This window comes from Stegodyphus dumicola, chromosome 7, assembly GCF_044657685.1.
Source record: "Stegodyphus dumicola isolate Sdum_Otavi_A_Nest chromosome 7, ASM4465768v1".
Classification (NCBI taxonomy): domain Eukaryota; kingdom Metazoa; phylum Arthropoda; class Arachnida; order Araneae; family Eresidae; genus Stegodyphus; species Stegodyphus dumicola.
This window is the reverse complement of record NC_140774.1, coordinates 30,228,252-30,250,151: the sequence shown is the minus strand read 5'-3', so window position 1 is coordinate 30,250,151 and position 21,900 is coordinate 30,228,252. Positions and strand designations below refer to the sequence as shown.

General features: G+C 32.0%; 1 protein-coding gene across 2 annotated transcripts in view; it reads right to left on the bottom strand.

Moving 5' to 3' along the window:
• Positions 1–222: 222 nt before the first annotated feature.
• Positions 223–21,900, bottom strand: part of prtp (thioredoxin domain-containing protein pretaporter) — a 57,753-nt gene continuing 36,075 nt past the window's right edge. For both annotated transcript variants that reach the window (XM_035351415.2, XM_085820041.1), the window contains exons 6-10: positions 17,836–17,922; positions 10,420–10,545; positions 9,923–10,008; positions 1,470–1,596; positions 223–689 (exon numbers count right to left, since the gene is read on the bottom strand). In XM_035351415.2, coding sequence (XP_035207306.1) covers positions 564–689; positions 1,470–1,596; positions 9,923–10,008; positions 10,420–10,545; positions 17,836–17,922 — 552 coding nt within the window. In that variant the 3' untranslated portion in view covers positions 223–563. The remainder of the gene's footprint in view (positions 690–1,469; positions 1,597–9,922; positions 10,009–10,419; positions 10,546–17,835; positions 17,923–21,900) is intronic.

Below are 21,900 nucleotides of genomic sequence, written 5' to 3'. Positions count from 1 at the left end.
CTTAAGTTTGCAGTGACTTTGACACCTGTTTAAACTTCTTTTAAAGATAATGAATGATTACAAATTATATGATCAATTCTGAATTTAAATATAACATTTAACATAAATACAAATACAAAAGTCACAATTTCTTTATCATACATATAAGTTTAAAAAGTCACTGTTTCTTTATCATATATAAAAATTATTATATTCAAAGGGACTTTTATTAAATTAAATTAATTTATTAAATTATTAAATTAAGTAATCAGTCAGTTGCTTCAGCTATCATTACGACAACAGTACAAAATTTACATCAATTTCAGTACAGTATCTCAGAATTACATGTGGATCATTATTTTTCATTTTAATATTTCTTTGAAAATGAAAATTTACATATTTACATACTTTTGATACTTAACAATACTTGATATAAAAATCTCTCAAATATAGTTTTCAGCAGCTATCAGCATGGAAGTTCATAAAAATTGCACTTGGTATTTTACAGTACCTTTCCATCATATATTCATTCAAATACCATTTAAAAGTAAGAGAAAATACTTTTCCTGAGACATATATTTTACTTAAAGTTCGTCATGCAGTAAATAATCCAGTATAAAGCTGTGCAATTGTTCCAGTTTTCTAGGGCCATTATATTCAGTAATTCGCTGTCCATTATGAAAAAGTAAGAGGGATGGATAGCCAACAATCTGTAATTAGAAATGATGTAATTAACACCTTATGGTGGGAAAAAATAAAAATCTAATATTTTAAAAAATTAAAAAATGACTTGCAAGTCTATCTGATTACTTTATTGCTCCTGTAAAGAAAGTTTTAATTGCAAAAATAAATTTAAAGCTGGAGAAGCCAAATGGAAAGATTAACAGGAAATACTATTTACAGCTTTGAAGAAAAGAAATCCATAATCAATTTTAGCATGAAAAATAATGTGGAGGGGGAGACTCACCTTATCATTTTGATGCAAACAAATTTCCAATTACATGTTTTAAGAAGTAATTTTTAAAAGTGCCTTTTCTCTTCCAATATCACCAAATACTTTTTTAATACTAATAAATAAACATTTTCGTTGTTGTTTAGAATTTGTGTAAGTATAATCATGAACACTAATACCTTCATTTAGATTTGATTTCCATCAAATAAACTGGTCATACAAAATTATTTATTTTTTTTGTGTGTATGACAAATTTTAGGCAAATAAACTTTTAAAAAAAATCATAAAAAGGACATTTAGGTCATAAAAATGACATCAGATAACTCTTATAATTACTTAATAGTAAAAAATAAGCTAGCTAAGATTTTTGTTAAGCTTCATGTTCTGTGTTATGAAACTTTTAGCACACTAACTAAACCGCAGTTAGATTCAGTAAAAAGATAAAGCTTTATGAGTTTGTGAACTTTTGATAATTAAAAAAGTCATAGCCAAAGAAAAGCTTTATAATATAATAAGAAAGGAAAAAACGGGAACTTGCCTTGTATTCATTGCATAGTATTTCGTCTTTACTACAATCAACTTCAGCTATTTTTGCTTTTGGATGAGCTGCAAATTTTATAGCTAATTCATTCCAAATAGGAGCTAATCTCTGTGAATGCCCACACCTGTAATATATGCATGCATTACAACCTAAGAATTACATAAATAATTTCACCAAATACTTTTTAAATGTGTATTTATCTCTCACGAAAATCCAAATTTTAGCTGGAAAATGTGCTTTCACCTTAAAATCACACTTGAAGCAAAAAAAAAAAAAAAAAAAAAATAAGTATTTATTTAAACATATTTTTAAAATTTGTCAAAATGTATTTTAAGGGAAAATATGTATTTTTACAGTTACAGTAAAAAATACAATATTTATCATACAGTATGAAATTTCAGTATAAAGATTTCATTAAATAAAAGCTAATTTATGTGAATAGAATGCATCAAATTTGCTTCCTCACTTTGCATTCTTTTTTCGTATTCTAAAAATCCCACACTTAGATGCTCTGAAGTAAGAATTTTCCCAACATTCACCGTGGTTGTCATCTCAAGAGCTATACAGTATAAAGTCTGTAATCCGGACCTCAAAGCTACAAACTTTATGCGCGGACAGTATAAAGCTAGGCTAAAATTATATAAGGCATTTCAGATAATGTTGCAGATTGCGCTGTTCCTTAATCTTCTAATTGGATTCGGCTTATTATTTTTTGCTGACTGTTAGAACAATTTTATAAAAATTAAGCTTGAACTTTCGATTATGTCAAAAAGAGTTTCCAATTCTGGAGCTGCCAAAGGATCTACAAAGCGAAAGCATGTTTCTAAGCCCATTAAACAAAAAGTGGAATTGCTGCAAAAAACGGATAAAGTCCTATTTGTCTCAAAATTATGCGAGAAGTATGGCATTGGAAAGTCCACTATATATGACACAAAGGAACTTTTCGAATTTTTTGTGGAAGCATCTTGAACAACTTACATTGAAAGAAATGTTTAATAAATATTAAGCTTGTTTTTTGTAAATTTTGATACCCTTTAGATCATAATTGTTTTTTATTTCATAAATTATGATTTCATATTTTTAATTATATAATCTCTGCATGCCATCTTACCAGATTTAAATTGATGATTTATAAGCCGAAAAACCCCTAATCCGGAATCGCCGAAGTTCCGACGAGTCTGGATTACGGACTTTGTACTGTATAAAAATGCAAAAGAGTAAGGCATGAATGATTTGTCAAGATCTGAATTCTAATCATTAATAATATAATATATGATGATTATTGTTTATATTTATTTTCCCATTATTATTATTTGTGTTACATTTTCTGACATATTAGAATTTTGTTCAGATTTATACAGTCAAAAGTCGTTAATTCGGACACCCATAATCCAGAATGATCTATAATCCGGACCTCAAAGCTTCAAACTTTCTGCGCATGCGTTGTGTTGACGCCTTTACCGCTGAGAATATGCTTGTGCGCGTGCGCAAAATACGTTTACGAGTGCGCGTTTAATATAACGGACAGTATAAGCTAGGCTAAAATTATTTAATTATTTATTTCAGTTAATGTTGCAGATTGCATTGTTCCTTAATCTTCGAATTGGATACGGCTTATTATTTTTTGCAGACTGTTAGAGCAATATTATAAAAGTAAGCTTGAACTTTCAATTATGTCAAATAGAATTTCTGATATATATTTATTAATATGTAAATGATCTACAAAGCGAAAGTATGTTTCGAAGTTCATTAAACAAAAAGTGGAATTGCTACAAAAAATGGATAAAGGCATATCCTTTGTTTATCTAAACTTTAACGTTTGTTTATATAAACTTTGTTTATCTTTAACGCAGCTGCTGCGCAATGAATTGGAAGTTGATCTGTCAGCACTATCCTTATCTTCGGGGCAGATGTTTTTATTTTATTTGGCTTATAACTCCTTATTAAATGTAGTATTTTATCTCGATGTACTCCATCTTTGATATGATTTAAATCAAATTCCTTGTCATTATAATTCGCTTCCGATAGCAGAGAAAGTAAGAGAGGTTATTGAAAACGAAAAAATTTCAATTGACAAATTAGTCGGTATTCTCGACACAGCAATTATAGGACTTGAACAGCGGAACTTTGTAACTGAACAAGAAATTATGTCTGTTTAAAGAATTAAAGAGAATGTATTATCACATAAAAAATGAAGCAACTTAAACAACTTACATTGAAAGAAATACTAATTCAGAAGTCAAACAACAAAAATCAGCGTTAATTTACAAAATTTTCACAGGACTAGTTTCGATGGTTTTACCGAACCATCATCTTCAGCTGCAAAACCGCAAATGAACAAGATAGGAAATAATGTTTAGATAAGATAAGAAAGCCTGGACAAGAATAAGCAAGTGGCGCCATCTGTTGGCGAAACCAGAACTAAAACATAATTTCTCTAAAAGCCGAAGGCAAATTTGGATTGGAATTAGGATCGTTAACTAGAACAGAAAGATTTTTTATGAATGTAAAATGCCTCTAGAAAATCCAGTTCTCCAATGGAAGATGTTTTTTGAATAACTTTGGCAGCAGAAAAATTGAAAGTGTGATTTTCGGACCAACAATGTTGAGCAACAGACGACTTCTGTGTTTCCTTTTTTCTAACATATGCCTCATGTTCTTTGACGCGAAATTTTAAGGCTCTCTTAGTTTGGCCTATGTAAATTAAACCGCACTGGCAAGGAATCCTATAAATACCCCAGGAATTCATATCCGGAATGGGGTCCTTGAGTATAGAAGTTGGAATTTTATTGATGGGAGAGTAAACAACCCGAAAGTTAAATTTCTGCAAATATGTGCAACTTTATAGCTAATTGATGGAAAGAAGGGAATGGCAACAGAATTTTTATAATCTCCTAAAATAAGAGTGTGGCTTTTAGTGTGTTGAGATGAGAATTTTTTAACTGCTTGATTAATAATGTTGGGTGAAAAGCCCCTGTCAATAGCTATTGCTTTTAAATAATTTAGTTCTTCATCAAGGGCTAACTTCTATACTCAAGGACCCCATTCCGGATATGAATTCCTGGGGTATTTATAGGATTCCTTGCCAGTGCGGTTTAATTTACATAGGCCAAACTAAGAGAGCCTTAAAATTTCGCGTCAAAGAACATGAGGCATATGTTAGAAAAAAGGAAACACAGAAGTCGTCTGTTGCTCAACATTGTTGGTCCGAAAATCACACTTTCAATTTTTCTGCTGCCAAAGTTATTCAAAAAACATCTTCCATTGGAGAACTGGATTTTCTAGAGGCATTTTACATTCATAAAAAATCTTTCTGTTCTAGTTAACGATCCTAATTCCAATCCAAATTTGCCTTCGGCTTTTAGAGAAATTATGTTTTAGTTCTGGTTTCGCCAACAGATGGCGCCACTTGCTTATTCTTGTCCAGGCTTTCTTATCTTATCTAAACATTATTTCCTATCTTGTTCATTTGCGGTTTTGCAGCTGAAGATGATGGTTCGGTAAAACCATCGAAACTAGTCCTGTGAAAATTTTGTAAATTAACGCAGATTTTTGTTGTTTGACTTCTGAATTAGTATTTATTCGGCGTGTTATTGTGTCTTAATTATAGAAGCCCCAAACAGGCTTACATTTTGCTTTCTTTTTTGCACGTGGTGTGGCCGCCATTTTGTGATTGTAGGAGTTTCGGTGAGTACATTTTTGCAATTTTCAAGTTATGTTTATGTTTTGTACATTTGGATATTGTGCTTTGCTTGTCTGATTTCATGCGTTTTGCTTACAAACATTTTGTTTTCTATTCATTTCAGTGAGGGATTTTTCTGCTATTTTGTGTGTACTTTATTATTGCTCAGTTAATTTAGTTTGATTTTCTGCATTGTTTATCATGCCTTCATCCGTTAATCATTTCACTAAATTACGCCTGAAACAGCAAAAATTCCTGAATCATCTTGACTTTTTACTTAAATGTAAATGTAAAAAATTGATCCCCAATTTTATTCAAATCAAATCTAATCAAAAACCTTCGAGTCGCGTTTCAAGAATTCTGTTAAATTGCAAGCTTGCCTTACTTCGGTCCGTGATAAGGGATACACGTCAACAATTGTCCAAAATTGAACATGAACTCTATAAGCTTCATCTGGAACTCGCTAAATCATATCCAAAATTCACTGCCCTTGAACAAAAGTCTTGGTCTAGAACGGAGAATGCAGTTAACCGTCATAAAAACACCCTTGCAGTTAAATTTGAAAAACTTCTTTTACAGTCTTCCAGTTCAAGTAGTTCAAAAAATCTTACCATTGTAAACATCAAGCCAATAGTTAATATTTCTAATGTTAGTCTTTCAGAAGAACAAGAGAGAATTCTAAAATATAATTTTAACTTCTCACAAACCTGTAATCCCTCGATTCCAAAGATTTTGGCTCCTATCGAAAAAGCTTTCAAGTTTAGTAAAGTTTCAGATTCACAGAAAGAAATGATTAGGCATCTTATCGCTCAAAATGTGAAATTCAGTAATAAACCTTTGAAACCAAATCTAACTGCGAGAGAAAGAGCTACAATGCGCGAGATTCATTCTAACCCGGATATTGTCATTTCAAAGGCCGACAAAGGTGGCCAGATAGTCGTCATGGATAAGAACACTTACATCGATGGTGTCACTAAACTCTTAAACGAAGGACCATATAATCCGATCCCTAAAGATCCTTCACCTTCTGACTTATCCAAAATAAAAACTGCGATCAAATCTTCGCAAATCATTTCAAGCAACTTAAAACATTCACTTATCCCATCTGTTGCGAATTGTCTCAGATTATATGCTCTTCCCAAAATTCATAAAAGTGGTATTCCTTTCCACCCTATTGTATCAAATTTAGGTACTGCCTCGTATCCATTAGCTAAATATTTAGTTTCTAGATTTTCCACTCTATTAGACAATAACATTTACACCATAAAAAATTCAATAGAGTTTGTAAAAAAGGTTAAAAACATTTCTCCTCGTAATTTACTCATGGTTTCTTTTGATGTAAAATCATTATTCACCAATGTCCCAGTGGAGGGTGCATTAAGATGTCTAGAAACCAGACTTCGCGAATTTCATTTCTCTTGCATCGAAATTGATGAGCTAATTTCTCTCACTCAACTCTGTTTGAATCAAACACATTTCGTTTTCCAAAATAAATATTACAAGCAAACTGAGGGATTAGCCATGGGAAGCCCCCTCAGACCCATCCTGGCTGATATCTACATGCATTATTATGAATCAAAATTATTTGAAACTTTAAACTTCCCGGCATGGTTCCGCTACGTAGACGATACTTTTACCCTGTTTGAAGGTAATAAAGATGATTTAAATAGAGTTCTTTCAACAATGAATTCTATTGATCCTGCTATTCAGTTCACTTTTGAACTTGAGACTTGCAATTCTCTTCCGTTTCTCGACATTCTGGTCACACGTAACACATCCAACTTCAGTACTACAGTTTACCGTAAACCTTCATCGGTTTGCCTTCCACCACACTTTAAATCATGTCATCCGACTAAACAAAAGTTAGCTTCATTTTATTCCTATGTTTTCCGTGCTCTTCAAGTTTGCTCCTCCAAACTAGCCCTTGATGAAGAACTAAATTATTTAAAAGCAATAGCTATTGACAGGGGCTTTTCACCCAACATTATTAATCAAGCAGTTAAAAAATTTTCATCTCAACACACTAAAAGCCACACTCTTATTTTAGGAGATTATAAAAATTCTGTTGCCATTCCCTTCTTTCCATCAATTAGCTATAAAGTTGCACATATTTTGCAGAAATTTAACTTTCGGGTTGTTTACTCTCCCATCAAGGACCCCATCCCGGATATGAATTCCTGGGGTATTTGATTCCTTGCCAGTGCGGTTTAATTTACATTGGCCAAACTAAGAGAGCCTTAAAATTTCGCGTCAAAGAACATGAGGCATATGTTAGAAAAAAGGAAACACAGAAGTCGTCTGTTGCTCAACATTGTTGGTCCGAAAATCACACTTTCAATTTTTCTGCTGCCAAAGTTATTCAAAAAACATCTTCCATTGGAGAACTGGATTTTCTAGAGGCATTTCACATTCATAAAAATCTTTCTGTTCTAGTTAACGATCCTAATTCCAATCCAAATTTGCCTTTGGCTTTTAGAGAAATTATGTTTTAGTTCTGGTTTCGCCAACAGATGGCGCCACTTGCTTATTCTTGTCCAGGCTTTCTTATCTTATCTAAACATTATTTCCTATCTTGTTCATTTGCGATTTTGCAGCTGAAGATGATGGTTCGGTAAAACCATCGAAACTAGTCCTGTGAAAATTTTGTAAATTAACGCTGATTTTTGTTGTTTGACTTCTGAATTAGTATTTATTCGGCGTGTTATTGTGTCTTAATTGAAAGAAATGTTTAATAAAGTAAACAAATAAATATTAAGCTTTTTTTTTTGTAAATTTTGATACCCTTTAGATCATAATTGTTCTTTATTTCATAAATTACGGTTTGATATTTTTAATTTTATAATTTCTGCATGCCATCTTACCACATTTAAACTGATGATCCATAATCCGGAAAAATCGATAATCCGGAATTGCCGAAGTCCCGACGAGTTCGGATTAACGACTTTTGACTGTATTTATTTTAAATAACAATTTTATTTAATTTGCTATTCTTTCCTATAAGCCTTCATTCCCCAAATCGTTAGTCCCAGAATATTTAAATTTTGGTAGCGGGCATGAAGGAATGCAAATTCTACATTGAAGAAAGAGTTTAAAAACAGAGTTTCAGTAGAAAAGAAAAAGAGTTAGGCTACTGCCTTCACCTCTGCAGTATAAGCATTTGCTCCTAGAGTTATTGCTGATTCATGTGGCTTAACTGCATTTACTTGCTGCCATTAGTTTTCAACGAGGGTTTAAGAAAGGGGATTTAGCTGAGCCCTGTAGTTTAATTCTATCACTAGTTCAGAATTTTAGTTTTGTTATCTGAATTTCAGTTACCGCCCAAGACGAGGCGTAGTCTGTTAGCATCGAGTTGACACATTGTAAATTTTAAAGAGTTAATAAAGGGTACTATTAACCCTTCTTCTGTGAAGTTACTACTCTGCCAGTTTTCACACAAAAGTGAATCTGTAGGACTCTACAATTTATTAAAATTTTTTTGTAAAATAATTTAAAAAATTTTATGTTTTTTCCTGTGTGGACATTACTAATTTTATATCGATCAAAATTTTAACAAGTGTACTTCTACTCTTTCTATCAACTCTGCCAAAATGTGCAAATTAAGTGAGTTTAAGCTTAAAGTCACCAACAGGTAGACTTGCTACGTAGGCCATGCAAGTAATAGTCCTATAATTGGAAGATGAACTACATCCCTGGGAGATCTAATTTTGTAGCTGATATGTTATCATACCTTGTGTGTAACCATGAAGGAGAATCATGAGAAGTTTGCATGATAATCATAACCAGAAGACATGAACCTTCATGTTCATGCTTCAGGTTGACATATTGATATATGCCAAACAGAAGTGCAGCAGAAATTCCTGAAGAACAGCTAATGGATACAGATTTTAAGATCATAGAGTATTTCAAGAGTGAAGCAAGAAAAAAGATTTTTTTAAATTGGACCAGATGAGGTAAGATGGTATTTTAAAATAACAATTGTTTTGAAGGAAGAGCAAAATTGCATTGCTGTATTTACTCATGTATTACCATGTCTTATTCCCTGGTACTTAGCTTTTTAGTACCAGGTTCTGAAAATTTTAAAAATATTTACATAATTTTCTACTTTTTCAATGTGTTTCCTTATATTTTAAAATGGTGATCCACATAGTGATTATTTTTGCCTTACTAACAAAGACAAACCTTCCCTAACTATCTGTGAAAGTCACGGCAAACTTTTCTCTTCTAACTGTTGAAATTTACTCCAGCTTAGTATAAGAACCAACCAACTGCAATGAAGCAAACATGAATTGACATTCAGTCTACGATTTCACTAAGTCAGCTTCACATTCACCTTCCCTAATTATTTATATATAATTTGACGTCTAAGGAGTAGCAAAGGCAACAATAAGAATGAGCAAGATGCGAAATAGAAATAAAGATACTTTGTTAGCTATTGTAATGTTAATATTACTAGATATTTTTACTGGAATGTAAATTCCTTTTTAAAGAAATAATATTGTGATAGTTACCTTTAGTCTACCCATGATTCTTTTCATTTGCTATGTTCTTATTGTAATAACATCCTTCAGGAATTGAATTATTCACATAATTTTCTCTCAATTTTCAAGCAATAAATTTAGTTAAAAAAAAATGGGGATACAGAATTTTTCAGCCAATATAATGAGATTTAAATGCAAACACACTATAGCATTAAGGTAAAATAAGTAAAGAACTGCAATTTTTAAAGGTAATTATTAACTTACAAAGAAAAACATAACATTAAACTTACCATGGAATGTAAAATTTTACAAAACTGAAATCTTTAGTCACAGCATTTTTAAAATTGTCATTTGTAAGCTTCACGACCATGTTAGGCTGTAAAATCATACACAAATTTTTCAGATATTAAAGTATTTAAGAGCAGATTAAATCATATATATAATCATATATATGCACACACATGGACAAAAACAGCCATTTTTAAACAGAAGTAATTAATGAAACCATACTAAAAACAGTACCCCACATAGACATTTTAAAAACTTTTGCAAAGGTAAAAAAATAAAAAACTATAAGAATAATAATCGACAAAATCCCGCTCTTCCAAATGAATTTATATTTATATACATTACTGCATTTGCAAAGTGGAAAAAATTAAATTATATTTTATCAATTCCATTATAAAATTATTATAAAAGAGAAGAAACAAATTTTACCATTAACTATAACACAACTATGGATAAATTAGATACATTAATCAGAAATACATGCCCCTGACAAACATACCTCATTATCTTTTGCTTCTGGTATTTTACCCTCTTCATTTTCAAGCATAGCTTTATGAGCTGCTTTCATATCTGTTATGAACTGCTTAAAAGCCACTAAATTTCTTGCTCCTTGGTATTTTTCCATCTAAAAAGAAAGAAAACGCAAGTTAGCAAAAGGATTACCTAATGCCACATATAACAATATCAATATTAAATTAAGCAGTGAAAATTAAATTCACATACTTAAAATTTTGCAGTATATACATCCAGTACACATGACTAGAGCACATAAGCCATTTAGGGAAGTTCAACAATGGATTACTAAATAAATAATGATGACTTCTGCTTTTAAAGGCTGCCTAATTAATAGTCTGTTAAAAACTAATGGCAAAAACAAAAGGACACAAAAGAATTATTTGATTAAGAATAATATAATGATAAATAATTTTTAAGACAATTATTTGTGACTATTTTCTGTCACATAATGATGTCTTTATCTCGCAAACATTTTCTTAAGCATTTAAAAAAAACTATAAAGAGTTCATCTAATTTTATTGTGTGGAAATATGAGAAACTTGACAAACTGAATAATATCCCTACAATTATAAAACACAATGGGTACCTGATGAAGAATTCAAATTTTAGCTTGCAGAATATCTTAGAGGGAGCAAGACATGTGTAGTAAATTATGTTTACAAAGGTTACATACAGAGAGTTATATTTATATGCTGCAGAGTGCTCATCATCTTTAATTCAATGCCAAGAAATTTTCAACGACAACAAAACTGCCTTTACAAAATGCAACTGAAATCATTAAAAATGTAGATAAAATAAAAGAATATCTCATTAATGAACATTACAGATGAAAGTAATGACGCAATAACATTTGAGTTACTGGTACAGTAGGAAGTCCGTAATCCGGACGTCCATTATCCGGAATGATCTATAATCTGGACCTCAAAGCCACAAACCTTTTTTTTTTTTTTTTGGGTATGCTTTACGCATGCGCATAATGCGTTTACCATGCGCATGCGTAAAGCATACCATAATGCAGGCATAAAGCATGTGCATAATGCGTTTACGCATGCACGTTTAATGTATAACGGATGGTATAAGCTAGGCTGAAATTATCTTTACTTATTCTAAGGCATTTCAGTTAAATTTGCAGATTGTGCTGTTCCTTAATCTTCTAATTGGATCCGGCTTATTATTTTTTGCAGACTGTTAGAGCAATCTTATAAAAATTAAGCTTGAACTTTGGATTAGTCAAAAAGAGTTTCCAATTCTGGAGCTGCCAAAGGATCACAAAGCATGTTTCGATGTACCGCTTCCGATAGTGAAGAAAGTGACAGAGAGCTTATTGAAAATGAAAAAATTTCGATTGACAAGTTAGTCGGTATTCTAGACACAGCAATTACAGGACTTGAACAGTGGAACTGTTCAAGAAATTATGTCTGTTTATAGAATTAAAGAGAAAGTATTAGCACAAAAAACGAAGCAACTTAAACAACTCACATTGAAAGAAATGTTTAATAAAATAAACAAATAAATATTAAGCGTTTTTTTGTAAATTTTGATACCCTTTCGATCATAATTGTTCTTTATTTCATAAATTATGGTTTCATATTTTTAATTGTATAATTTCTGCATGCCATCTTACCAGATCTAAATTGATGATCTATAATCCGGAAAAACCCTTAATACAGAATCGCCGAAGTCCCGACGAGTCCGGATTTTGTACTGTCAGGGTTCATAGCCACATTTTAGTTAAAAAAATAAGCACCTATAAGCACTTTTCAAGCACATTTTAAGAAAAAAAATAAGCACCTGCCTAATTACATCATACACAACTGCATAACCTTAAAAATTAGACTTGTAATTTAAAACATGAGAAATGAAGTACTTATTAAGAGAGAATAAGCATTACCTCAACCATGGAAAATAATTACTTTTTTTTTGTTTTTAATTTTAAATAATAGTTCAATTTACAGAACTAGTTTACAATGAGAGAAAAAAAAACTATGAAGAACTAAACTATATTACAAGATTTAATGATGAAATTTCAGTTCAAAATAGAGAAAATAAATAATAATAATAAAGCATATTTATTGTATTCGCTTGAAACCTAATATTAAATACAATTTATTTTCCCACTCATATTGCTATTTAAATAATTTAAATCTAAATTCTGAACATTTTCTAAATTTTCATTGTATATCAGTTTTCTCTTAACAGATATTGCAAGCAAAGTAATTTAAGTAAAAAAGAGGAACATTTCTGAAATCAGAAGACAGAAATTTGCTTCATGCAGTCATCTTTAACAGTAAAAGCTTAACTAATCCGCATACTTGGAAATTGGCGAATATTCGGACAGTCGAGCGTAACTTGAAGTAGCGGAGGGGGGGGGGTAGACTGTAGCCGCTCTTTAGATTTTTCCGCTAAATAAATGCTTTTGACATTTCAGTATGTGCATCATATAAAAATAAGCCAACCAAACTAAAAAATATTCCGCTTAGTAAGGACAGTAAAACTCTTTTAAGTGCTCATAAACAAATCTCGAACTGAACATCAAAACTAATTATCTCTGCAAAATATCGCAAACGTTATTGCGCAATACGTGCGCTGTAATTCTTCACTACGTGATATTATGCAATCGGAATCAACAACTGCCGGTATTGGGAGAAAAAAGAACTAAATAACTGGAGTGTTTTTCATTCTAATTTTCAACAGACGGCGTTAAAATTTAACAGATGACGGAATAGAATCATTCTTCGCTTAGGATGGTAGACCGCAGAACTTTTAGTCCTATTCGATCCAGATTGGAAAGTGACCCCCCCAAAAGAAAGGTCCGTTGCTTGTTTTGCAGCGAACTGTAACAGTTTCAATATTCAAGATTTTGCGGAGAAAGGGGAGACCTCCCAACCTTCGTACTGTTTAATGTATTGGCCAAAAAAAATTAAACTATTTTGACTATTCGATTACTTTTCCTTTATTTAAGCCATTCCGAATATTATTCCTTAGAAAAGCTAATCTGTGTTAAAACACAAACATTTTTGGAAGTTTACTATACTTCAGCAGTTACTGCAACTATGTTATTATAAACATTCATACATATGCTCATAATATAAGCATAATGATCATAATAAACACGAATATGAACTGACCAAGCAGAATGAGAATGCAAATCTTTTTAAGATCTTGATATAAATTTAAACGTGTGTAGTATTTGGGTGGGAAGAAAAGAATGCCGAATATAGCGGAATTTTCTACTGCTTTCGCAATTCTTTGACCAATAGAACGACGGGCACCTGTCTGTACTCTTCGTGCACACCAAAGGTTATGTTAATGCAGAGAAAGGGGCAAAAGCTATTTCCGGGAGTATGACTCACCATCTGACATTCCATATTAGAAAGAAAAGTTGTTTATTTAATTTCGGCTTTGTTACGGGGAGAATAGCACATTAATAATAATAATAATAATAATAAAAAAAAAGCACTAAAAGCAAAAAAATAAGCACTAAAAACAAAAAAATAAGGGCTTTAAAGAAAAAAAGTAAGCACCTATAAGGGCCTTTATATTTTATTTTCAAATATAAGGACTTATAAGCATTTATAAGGACCGCTATGAACCCTGACTGTATATGGTCCAGGATAGCATTTCAATGGTATATAAATTTTTCCTGATTCTATCAAGAATGCTTAATAAAAGAGAAAAGATTTTGCTATGCTTCTATTATTAAGTCTCCCAAATTTAAAAATACATATATGTAAGATTAAAAATATGAAAGCAAACTTCTAAATTTAATTCACTATAACCTCTTTTATTTTCCATTTCATTTGGGAACTTCATCTATCTGTCCTAAAAATAGCGCTGTAAGTCTAAACTGCATCATTCATATTAATCATGAGATCTTACGTAACCCTTAATGCAGATGCCTCTTGACCAATCACCAAATTGCAAAGCAAAACTTTTCTCTTCGCGTGCTTCCATCTTGCATTACTATGCACTTCAGCTTTGCTCTCTACTGTGCTAAGATGTAATTTTGCTGGCTTGCTTTTCTATCTCAACAATATTAGAAATGTAAATCTTCTGTGGAAAGGCACGACTGGAGTGCCAAGTGATTGTGGCCACAAATATCAATTGCACATAAAAATGGAATTAAAACTGCTTCGACTGCCAAGTTCTTTAGATATTGCCAAGTTAACATTATTAGCATACTACACAATCAAAATTCTTCTTCAGTATGGATCTAAGCACGCATTGACACTGCTCCGGCTTTTCTTTGTGCTCATAAACAAAACTGTCCAAGTTGGTACTATGGATAAATTTCTTTTGTGACAAACTTATTTCTGATAGAAAATATAACATCTTCAGTGCTTTATTAAATGATCCTTCAAGCCCTAATCCCTGCTAGGACTATCAAATTGAAAATGGATAACAGAATCAAAAATATATTCAGGAGAAGTTTTAAGATTTAAGAAAGATATTCATTCATAGCCATAGACATTCATAGCAAGGTTTAATAAAAATATTCATTCTTTACTAAAAGAATTAATAGAACAATTTCATCTTTCATTAAATACTGAAACTTTGCAACAAATATCTTATTTTTTCATTGTAAGAATGCCTTAACCCAATAAAATCTTTCAAATGCCTTAAAGATATATGAAATTAAATGACAAGGGATGCATTTATCTTCCCTAGGAAAGCAAGGTAATAATATTAATATTACTATTAAAATGCAGCACCAAAATAAATGAACATAGTGATTCCATTAACCTTCCAGTACACGCATATGCACAAAATTTACGACAAATTAAGTTTTTAATACACATTTTTCTCATATCAAAGCTGAGACATCTGAAGGTCATTTCTATTTCTTCTTTCTACCCTTCCCCACATCACGGAATGTGCCAATAGGAAGTCATTTGACTTTTTTTTTTAACTGGGCTTTTGTGCTACGTGGCAGCATTTTTGTAAAGTTTCGTAAGTGGGTGAAAATTCGAAAAATATTTTTTTTTCCTCAAATATTTCGCAATTTTGTGTTATTAATTGCCGTGTGTTATTTTAATTTGAATACATTTGGCTCTGTAAATTTTATATAGGTTTTCATGGCAACCAGCTGATTTTGCTCGCATTCTTCTAGAATTATATGATGAAGAAAAGGAAGACAAGGAAACCTTTAGATGGGAGAACAATAGCGATTTCCATTCCTTATTTTCTTTTATTTCTATTTTTTAGAAATAAAAAAATATTAAAGTTAGTTTAAAGTGCGTTTTTGTAACCAGTAAGAAGTAAATTTCCTTGCAGAAGTAAGTAATGCTAAACTTACTTTTTTTCCTACCAAGGTGTTTTCCTTTTTTATTTGTCTATACTTGCCTTTGATGAATATTAAAATTACCTTTGATTTTTAAATATAATTATTAAATAATAAATTTAAAATTTTCTATAATGAAATACATCATTGCACTTCCATCTCACTAACACAAGAACTTAAAAATAGCTTACTTATATTTGAATGTGATATCATTTGCATTCTGCAATAATAAGATTAATATTTTATTTCTTAAATTTATTATCAATATTCACTCATTTCTGTCGTTTTTCGTGCCGAAAACGGTAAAACAACGGATGTCGTAAAAAATATGACAAGCACGCACTCATGTAAAATTGCCCAGCGCGTGTGCTGGAAGGTTAATGAAAATTCTTTTACTGATCTGGCTGACTGCTTGTTTAAAGTTTGTGTTTTACCTCACTAAATGTTAATATTAATTTTTTATTAAGTGTAAATTTAACTTCACTGAAAAAAATTAATCTTAACATGTTTATGAATATTAAAATTATTTATTTTATCACATATCACAAGCAGTAATATTTGGAATACATTGCATGAAATTTAGCATTCAAGAAAGCGTGAAATTGAGCATTCAAGAAAGAAAATTCGAATTTTTAACTACAAAATCTAACAAAATATTTTTGAAGGAAGATGTAAGCATAATTAGACAAATTATTATTTTTTAAAGAAGTATCACATAATAAAAAAAATAACTATACATTTGCTCAAAGTAGTATTGATGCTCTCATAGATTACAAGTATTCAAGATAGTCTACATGTTCTATTAATATAAATAAAATATATTAAGAATAGAAATGAATAAATAATAAAAATCAGTACTTTTCGTCTATCTGCCCGTAAATCTGGCGGCAATCTTACCTCATTTTGTTTTGGTGACCACATTTATTCTCAAAATCCACTTTTTTTAATTCTGTTCTTATAATTAATTTCTCATTGTCTTATTATTAATTATTCTTATGCATTATTATAATGTATTATTTGTTCTTATGATTTAATGATACTGCAGACAGATAAAGGAAAAACTTTTATGTTTTGTACTACAGGGAATCTTGGTCACCTTATTAATCCATTCCAGATCTTTGGACTTGTATCAAACTTGACATATACCAGAAAAATTTTTCCATTAAGAAATAAACAAAAAATAATTCATCTGTTCTTAGGGGGGAAAAAAAAATTGTTATAACACTGTTTAGCACTAAAATACAAATGCAGCAGGTGGGATACATATACTGTATATCGATGCATTTATATTATCCAGATCAAAAGCAATTTCTCAGCATATTCTAGATATTTGCTAATTGGTTTGGTTTGGCTTTGGTTTATGTGATTATGGCAAAGCCTCAAGGACTATCTACCTAAGGAGAGGGATGCCTTCATGGAAGACTTTCTAAAGTAACTGGCTCATATACATGTTACACATGGGGATAAACATGAAAACGTTTTTCCCCATGTGTAACATGTATAGCCAGCCCATTCAGAGGATTCGAACCTCAGACCCAAGTACAAGTGTTCAGCGACTTTCCCACTCAGCCACTGGTGGGCTTATTTGCTAATTCATTTCAACTCCTGTTATCTGATCTATGCCAACTGATTTCAATTCCTTTGCAATGCTAGTCGATTTAATAACGCCATTGATTTTTCAGTCATAGATACCATCATTCTCCACACATGATATGTAATACCCAAATCTCAGATATGCATGCCAACTTCATACTTTCTAACAATATCCTTTTTTACCTCCATGGTGATACTAACAATAAATCTTCTTTCTTGCTGGACTTTTCCCATTAATTTCATTTAATTTCTTTAAATATAACACAGGGCTCTAATATTTGATGGCAACAATTTGAAAAGTGAACCGACATTTATAGTGAATCAACACAAAATGCCAAAATGAAATTAATAGCCCTTCTGGGCTAAAAAAAATTACATAAAAATTAGAGTATCATATTTCAAACAAACATCGTACACTAAAGAAAAATGTTTGCATCCAAACAGAAGGTATATCAAGCTGGACTTATTTCAAAGTGGGAATATGCTGAGGTACCATTATACATTGAAATGAACTGAACTTCTTACCTTTTTGCCATTTACTATCCAAAGTAAGGTAGGATATCCTTTAACTTCAAATTCTTCACAAGATTTCCTATTTACAGTGCAGTCTACCTAGAACAAATATCAAATTTACAATATTTATATTAACTACTGAACATATATTTCAGGGTTAGTGCTAGAATATGATAAAAATAACCATTCATAAAAATACACTCATGTCCATAAATTAAGGATAATTCGGAGTCACGCGGAAATCGAACTCTAAAATTAATATATCATCTGTAAAATCACTACACACATCTTCAAGAATCATATGCAAATTTCAGGAAGTAACCAGATGACACTGATGGTACGTCACAATAACGAGAGTGTAAGAGAGTGATATATAAGGAATACAGGCAAAGAAGTAAAATTGTTCGCAGGCGCTTTATAAGCATTTCAGTGCAATAACCAAATAGTTATGACACAAAGGATGCATTCGGATGATTTTTTACGTGGTAAAATTATCGGCCATCTGGAATGTGGGCGTACCCAACTGGAAGTATCAGACGAACTTGGAATTGCCCAGAGTGTCATCTCCAGGCTTTGGCAACGATTCCAAGATGATGGTAATGTGAGTAGACATTACACCACAGGTCGCCCCAGAGTTACAACGCCGAATGAGGACCGGTATTTGGCAGTTACTGCCAAAAGAAACAGGCGGAGCACAGCCTCAGACCTGTCTCGTCAGCTCTCTTCAGCCACTGGTACGACAATTTCAAGGCAGACTATATACAGACGCTTAGGGCAGATTGGTCTATATGCTCGTAGACCTGTCAGATGTGTTCGACTTACTGCAACTCATTGTCGCCTGCGGTTAGCTTGGAGTAGAGAGCATGCATTGTGGACACCGTAACAGTGGGCTTGTGTTACATTTTCTGACGAGTCCAGGTTTAGCTTGCAGTCTGATTCTCGCCGGACTTTCATATGGAGAGCTCCAGGTACCCGTTACAACCAAGAAAACATCATTGAACGACACCATTATGGTGGTGCAGAAGTGCTCGCTTGGGGTGGAATTATTCTGGGTTCCAGAACTGACCTGCATGCTCAAATTGGAACCATGACAAGCCAAATCTATCGGAACGTCATTCTGGAACAACATGTATGTTTGTTTCAGGACGCCATGGGCGCACAATTTGTGTTTATGGATGACAACGGCCGTCCTCACGGTGCAAACATTGTAAGCGAATGCCTTCAATTGGAGGATATCACTGATGCTAAAGCAAAGTTTAAAGTTTAAAAAAATTAAACATTTAGCAATACTAGCAATAAAAGCTCCCTGAGATAATATGTTGTGCAGACATTGAAGGCAATAAAAGTTTTCGAACTTAACCAATTTATTAACAATATAATAAAGAATAAAAACACAGAAAATAAATTTAAACAATATCAGAGTCTTAGGAAAAATATAATATAACCATCATTCATCAAATAATATTTTTACCTGGTCTCCAAAAACACTGGCATTCAATACAAACAAAAATGTCCTAAACAGTAATTATGCGGCCTCAAAATGAAGTTGGCTACACATTCAAAAAGTCCATGATCAATGGTCGAGAAAACACCTGAAATTTAAATCAAGTTCTTAAAAGCACTTAAAACCAGCCTAACTCCGTTTGCATTAGTTGAACACGAGGAATCGCAGCTAACGTATTTTAAATGTCACCTTCATTGAAGAACATGGATGCCGCCCATGGCAGTCACTCACATGGTAGCCTCTGGAACCAAGGAACTCATTCTGGAACAATAATCTTGTGGATATGAACCAAGGAACTCATTCTGGAACAACCATCTTGTATACAGGAACCAAGGAACTTTATTCAGGAACAGTCATCTTGTGAACAGGAACCAAGAAACTTTATTCACCGGACTGCATGCATCCTTCTGAAGGGGCTGGAAATTGCACACCCAAGTGCCAGGAAAGCAGGAACTACAAGGATTGAGCCAGAGCGACGCGAGATACTTATAGCAGAAGTAGGCATGACGTCATCTCACGGCAACCAATCAGCTATCGGCACGAATCGGCTTTCCAGATGACGTAACATCACATTTCGTTTTTGCATCTCAATCAGGTTGAAACAGTCCGTTCTCAACGCAAACAGTGGCAGTAAGAAAAAGAAGTAGAAGTAACTATATTACATTAAAATAAGAACTAAACTAAATAAACATTTCAAGGAGGAGAGATGATGCAGTAAAAGGTTTACAATAAGTTATATTTTCCAACAATCACCAATATGGACTGGCCAGCATTCTCACCAGACTTGAATCCAGTAAAGCACATGTGGGACATGCTTGGCCGACTAGTTGCAGCCTGTCAGCCTCCGCCTACATGTCTACCGGAACTTCGGAAAGCATACCTTTTTGAGTGGTGTAATATCCCCCAAGATCCGATCGATAATTTGATACTCAGCATGCCTAGGCGTTGTACAGACTGTAAAGGATAGTCCGGGAGACATACAATGTATTAGCAATCATACCAACCATGTAATATTGGTTTTTTGTAAATAGGTTTTTTGTAATTTGCTCCAGCTAGAAAAAATCGCTAATTTTTTGAATAATATCAAACATATAGCATCTTTTTTTGCTTTTTACCTTTTGTTTAATAAATAAGCTTTACAAATAAGTCAAATTTGTCGTGCTTCTAACTCTTCCTTTGCCTGATTTTGCATTATCCTTAATTTATGGACATGAGTGTATTAATTATTTCAATCATAAAATTTGTATTCCTCATGTCTCAAGAGAGTAACAAGATATATATTACAGTACAAAGTCTGTAATCCGGATATCCATTATCCGGACCTCAAAGCCACAAACTTTTTTTCTGTATGCTTCATGCATGCACGGTTAATGTTTACGCATGCGTGTTTAGCACAAAAAATGAAGCAACTTAAACAACTTACATTGAAAGAAATGTTTAATAAAGTAAACAAATAAATATTAAGCTTTTTTTTTGGTAAATTTTGATACCCTTTAAATAATAATGGCTCTTTATTTCATAAATTATTTTTTCATACTTTTAATTATATAATTTCTGCATGCTATCTTACCAGATTTAAATTGATGATCTATAATGAAGCAACTGAAGCAACTTACATTGAAAGAAATGTTTAATAAAGTAAACAATAAATATTAGGCTTTTTTTTGTAAATTTTGATACCCTTTAGATAATAATTGCTCTTTATTTCATAAATTATGGTTTCATGCTTTTAATTGTATAATTTCTGCATGCTATCTTACCAGATTTAAACTGATGATCTATAACCCGGAAAATCGTCGAAGTCCCGACGAGTCCGGATTACAGATTTTGTACTGTATATTATATTTTGGTTTACACTTTTCCGTGCATAATTATACATATTAATAAAACCAAAACCTCTCACAACAAAAACGTCCTCAAGATAACCATGGGGTCTTATTATAAAAAGTATGTAATTTTAGGTGCTTTGTTTCATTTATCTTTATTCTTTTTTTTTAAATAATAAAATATCAGAAAGGTTGTATTGTAAAGCCATACCAAAACAAGAAGTTATTATGCTTACATAATAACAAGGAGTTAGATGCTTATATGTTCATTTAGTAAATGCTCATAGCTGGATAAATAATTAAATTCTATATTTTTATGCTGAGTAACATCTAAAAAATTCCTATGGAAGATAGAATTTTACAAATCAATAAAGAATCTCCAACTCTATGTAGAATCTAAAGTTATTCACCAGTATGTAGCATTTTCAGTTTTATTTAGCTGGTGAAGTTCACGTAAAAGTGTAACAAATTGAAGATTTGTACTCAAGGTAAAAATTTGGCAATTGATCTTGGTAAATGATTTATAATCATCTCATTTTCTCTTGATCATAATAAAAGATTGTCAAGAGCCTCAACAATCCCTTATACACACTGGTTATCATAAATTAAGGAAAAATCACAAAAATCACGATTACTGAAAAAGTTACATGTAGAATTTTATGAAACATACCCACAATATACAACACAAAGTAAGGAATCAAGTAACATAAAAATTAATTACCAGGCAATTATGGTAGTATAGAAATT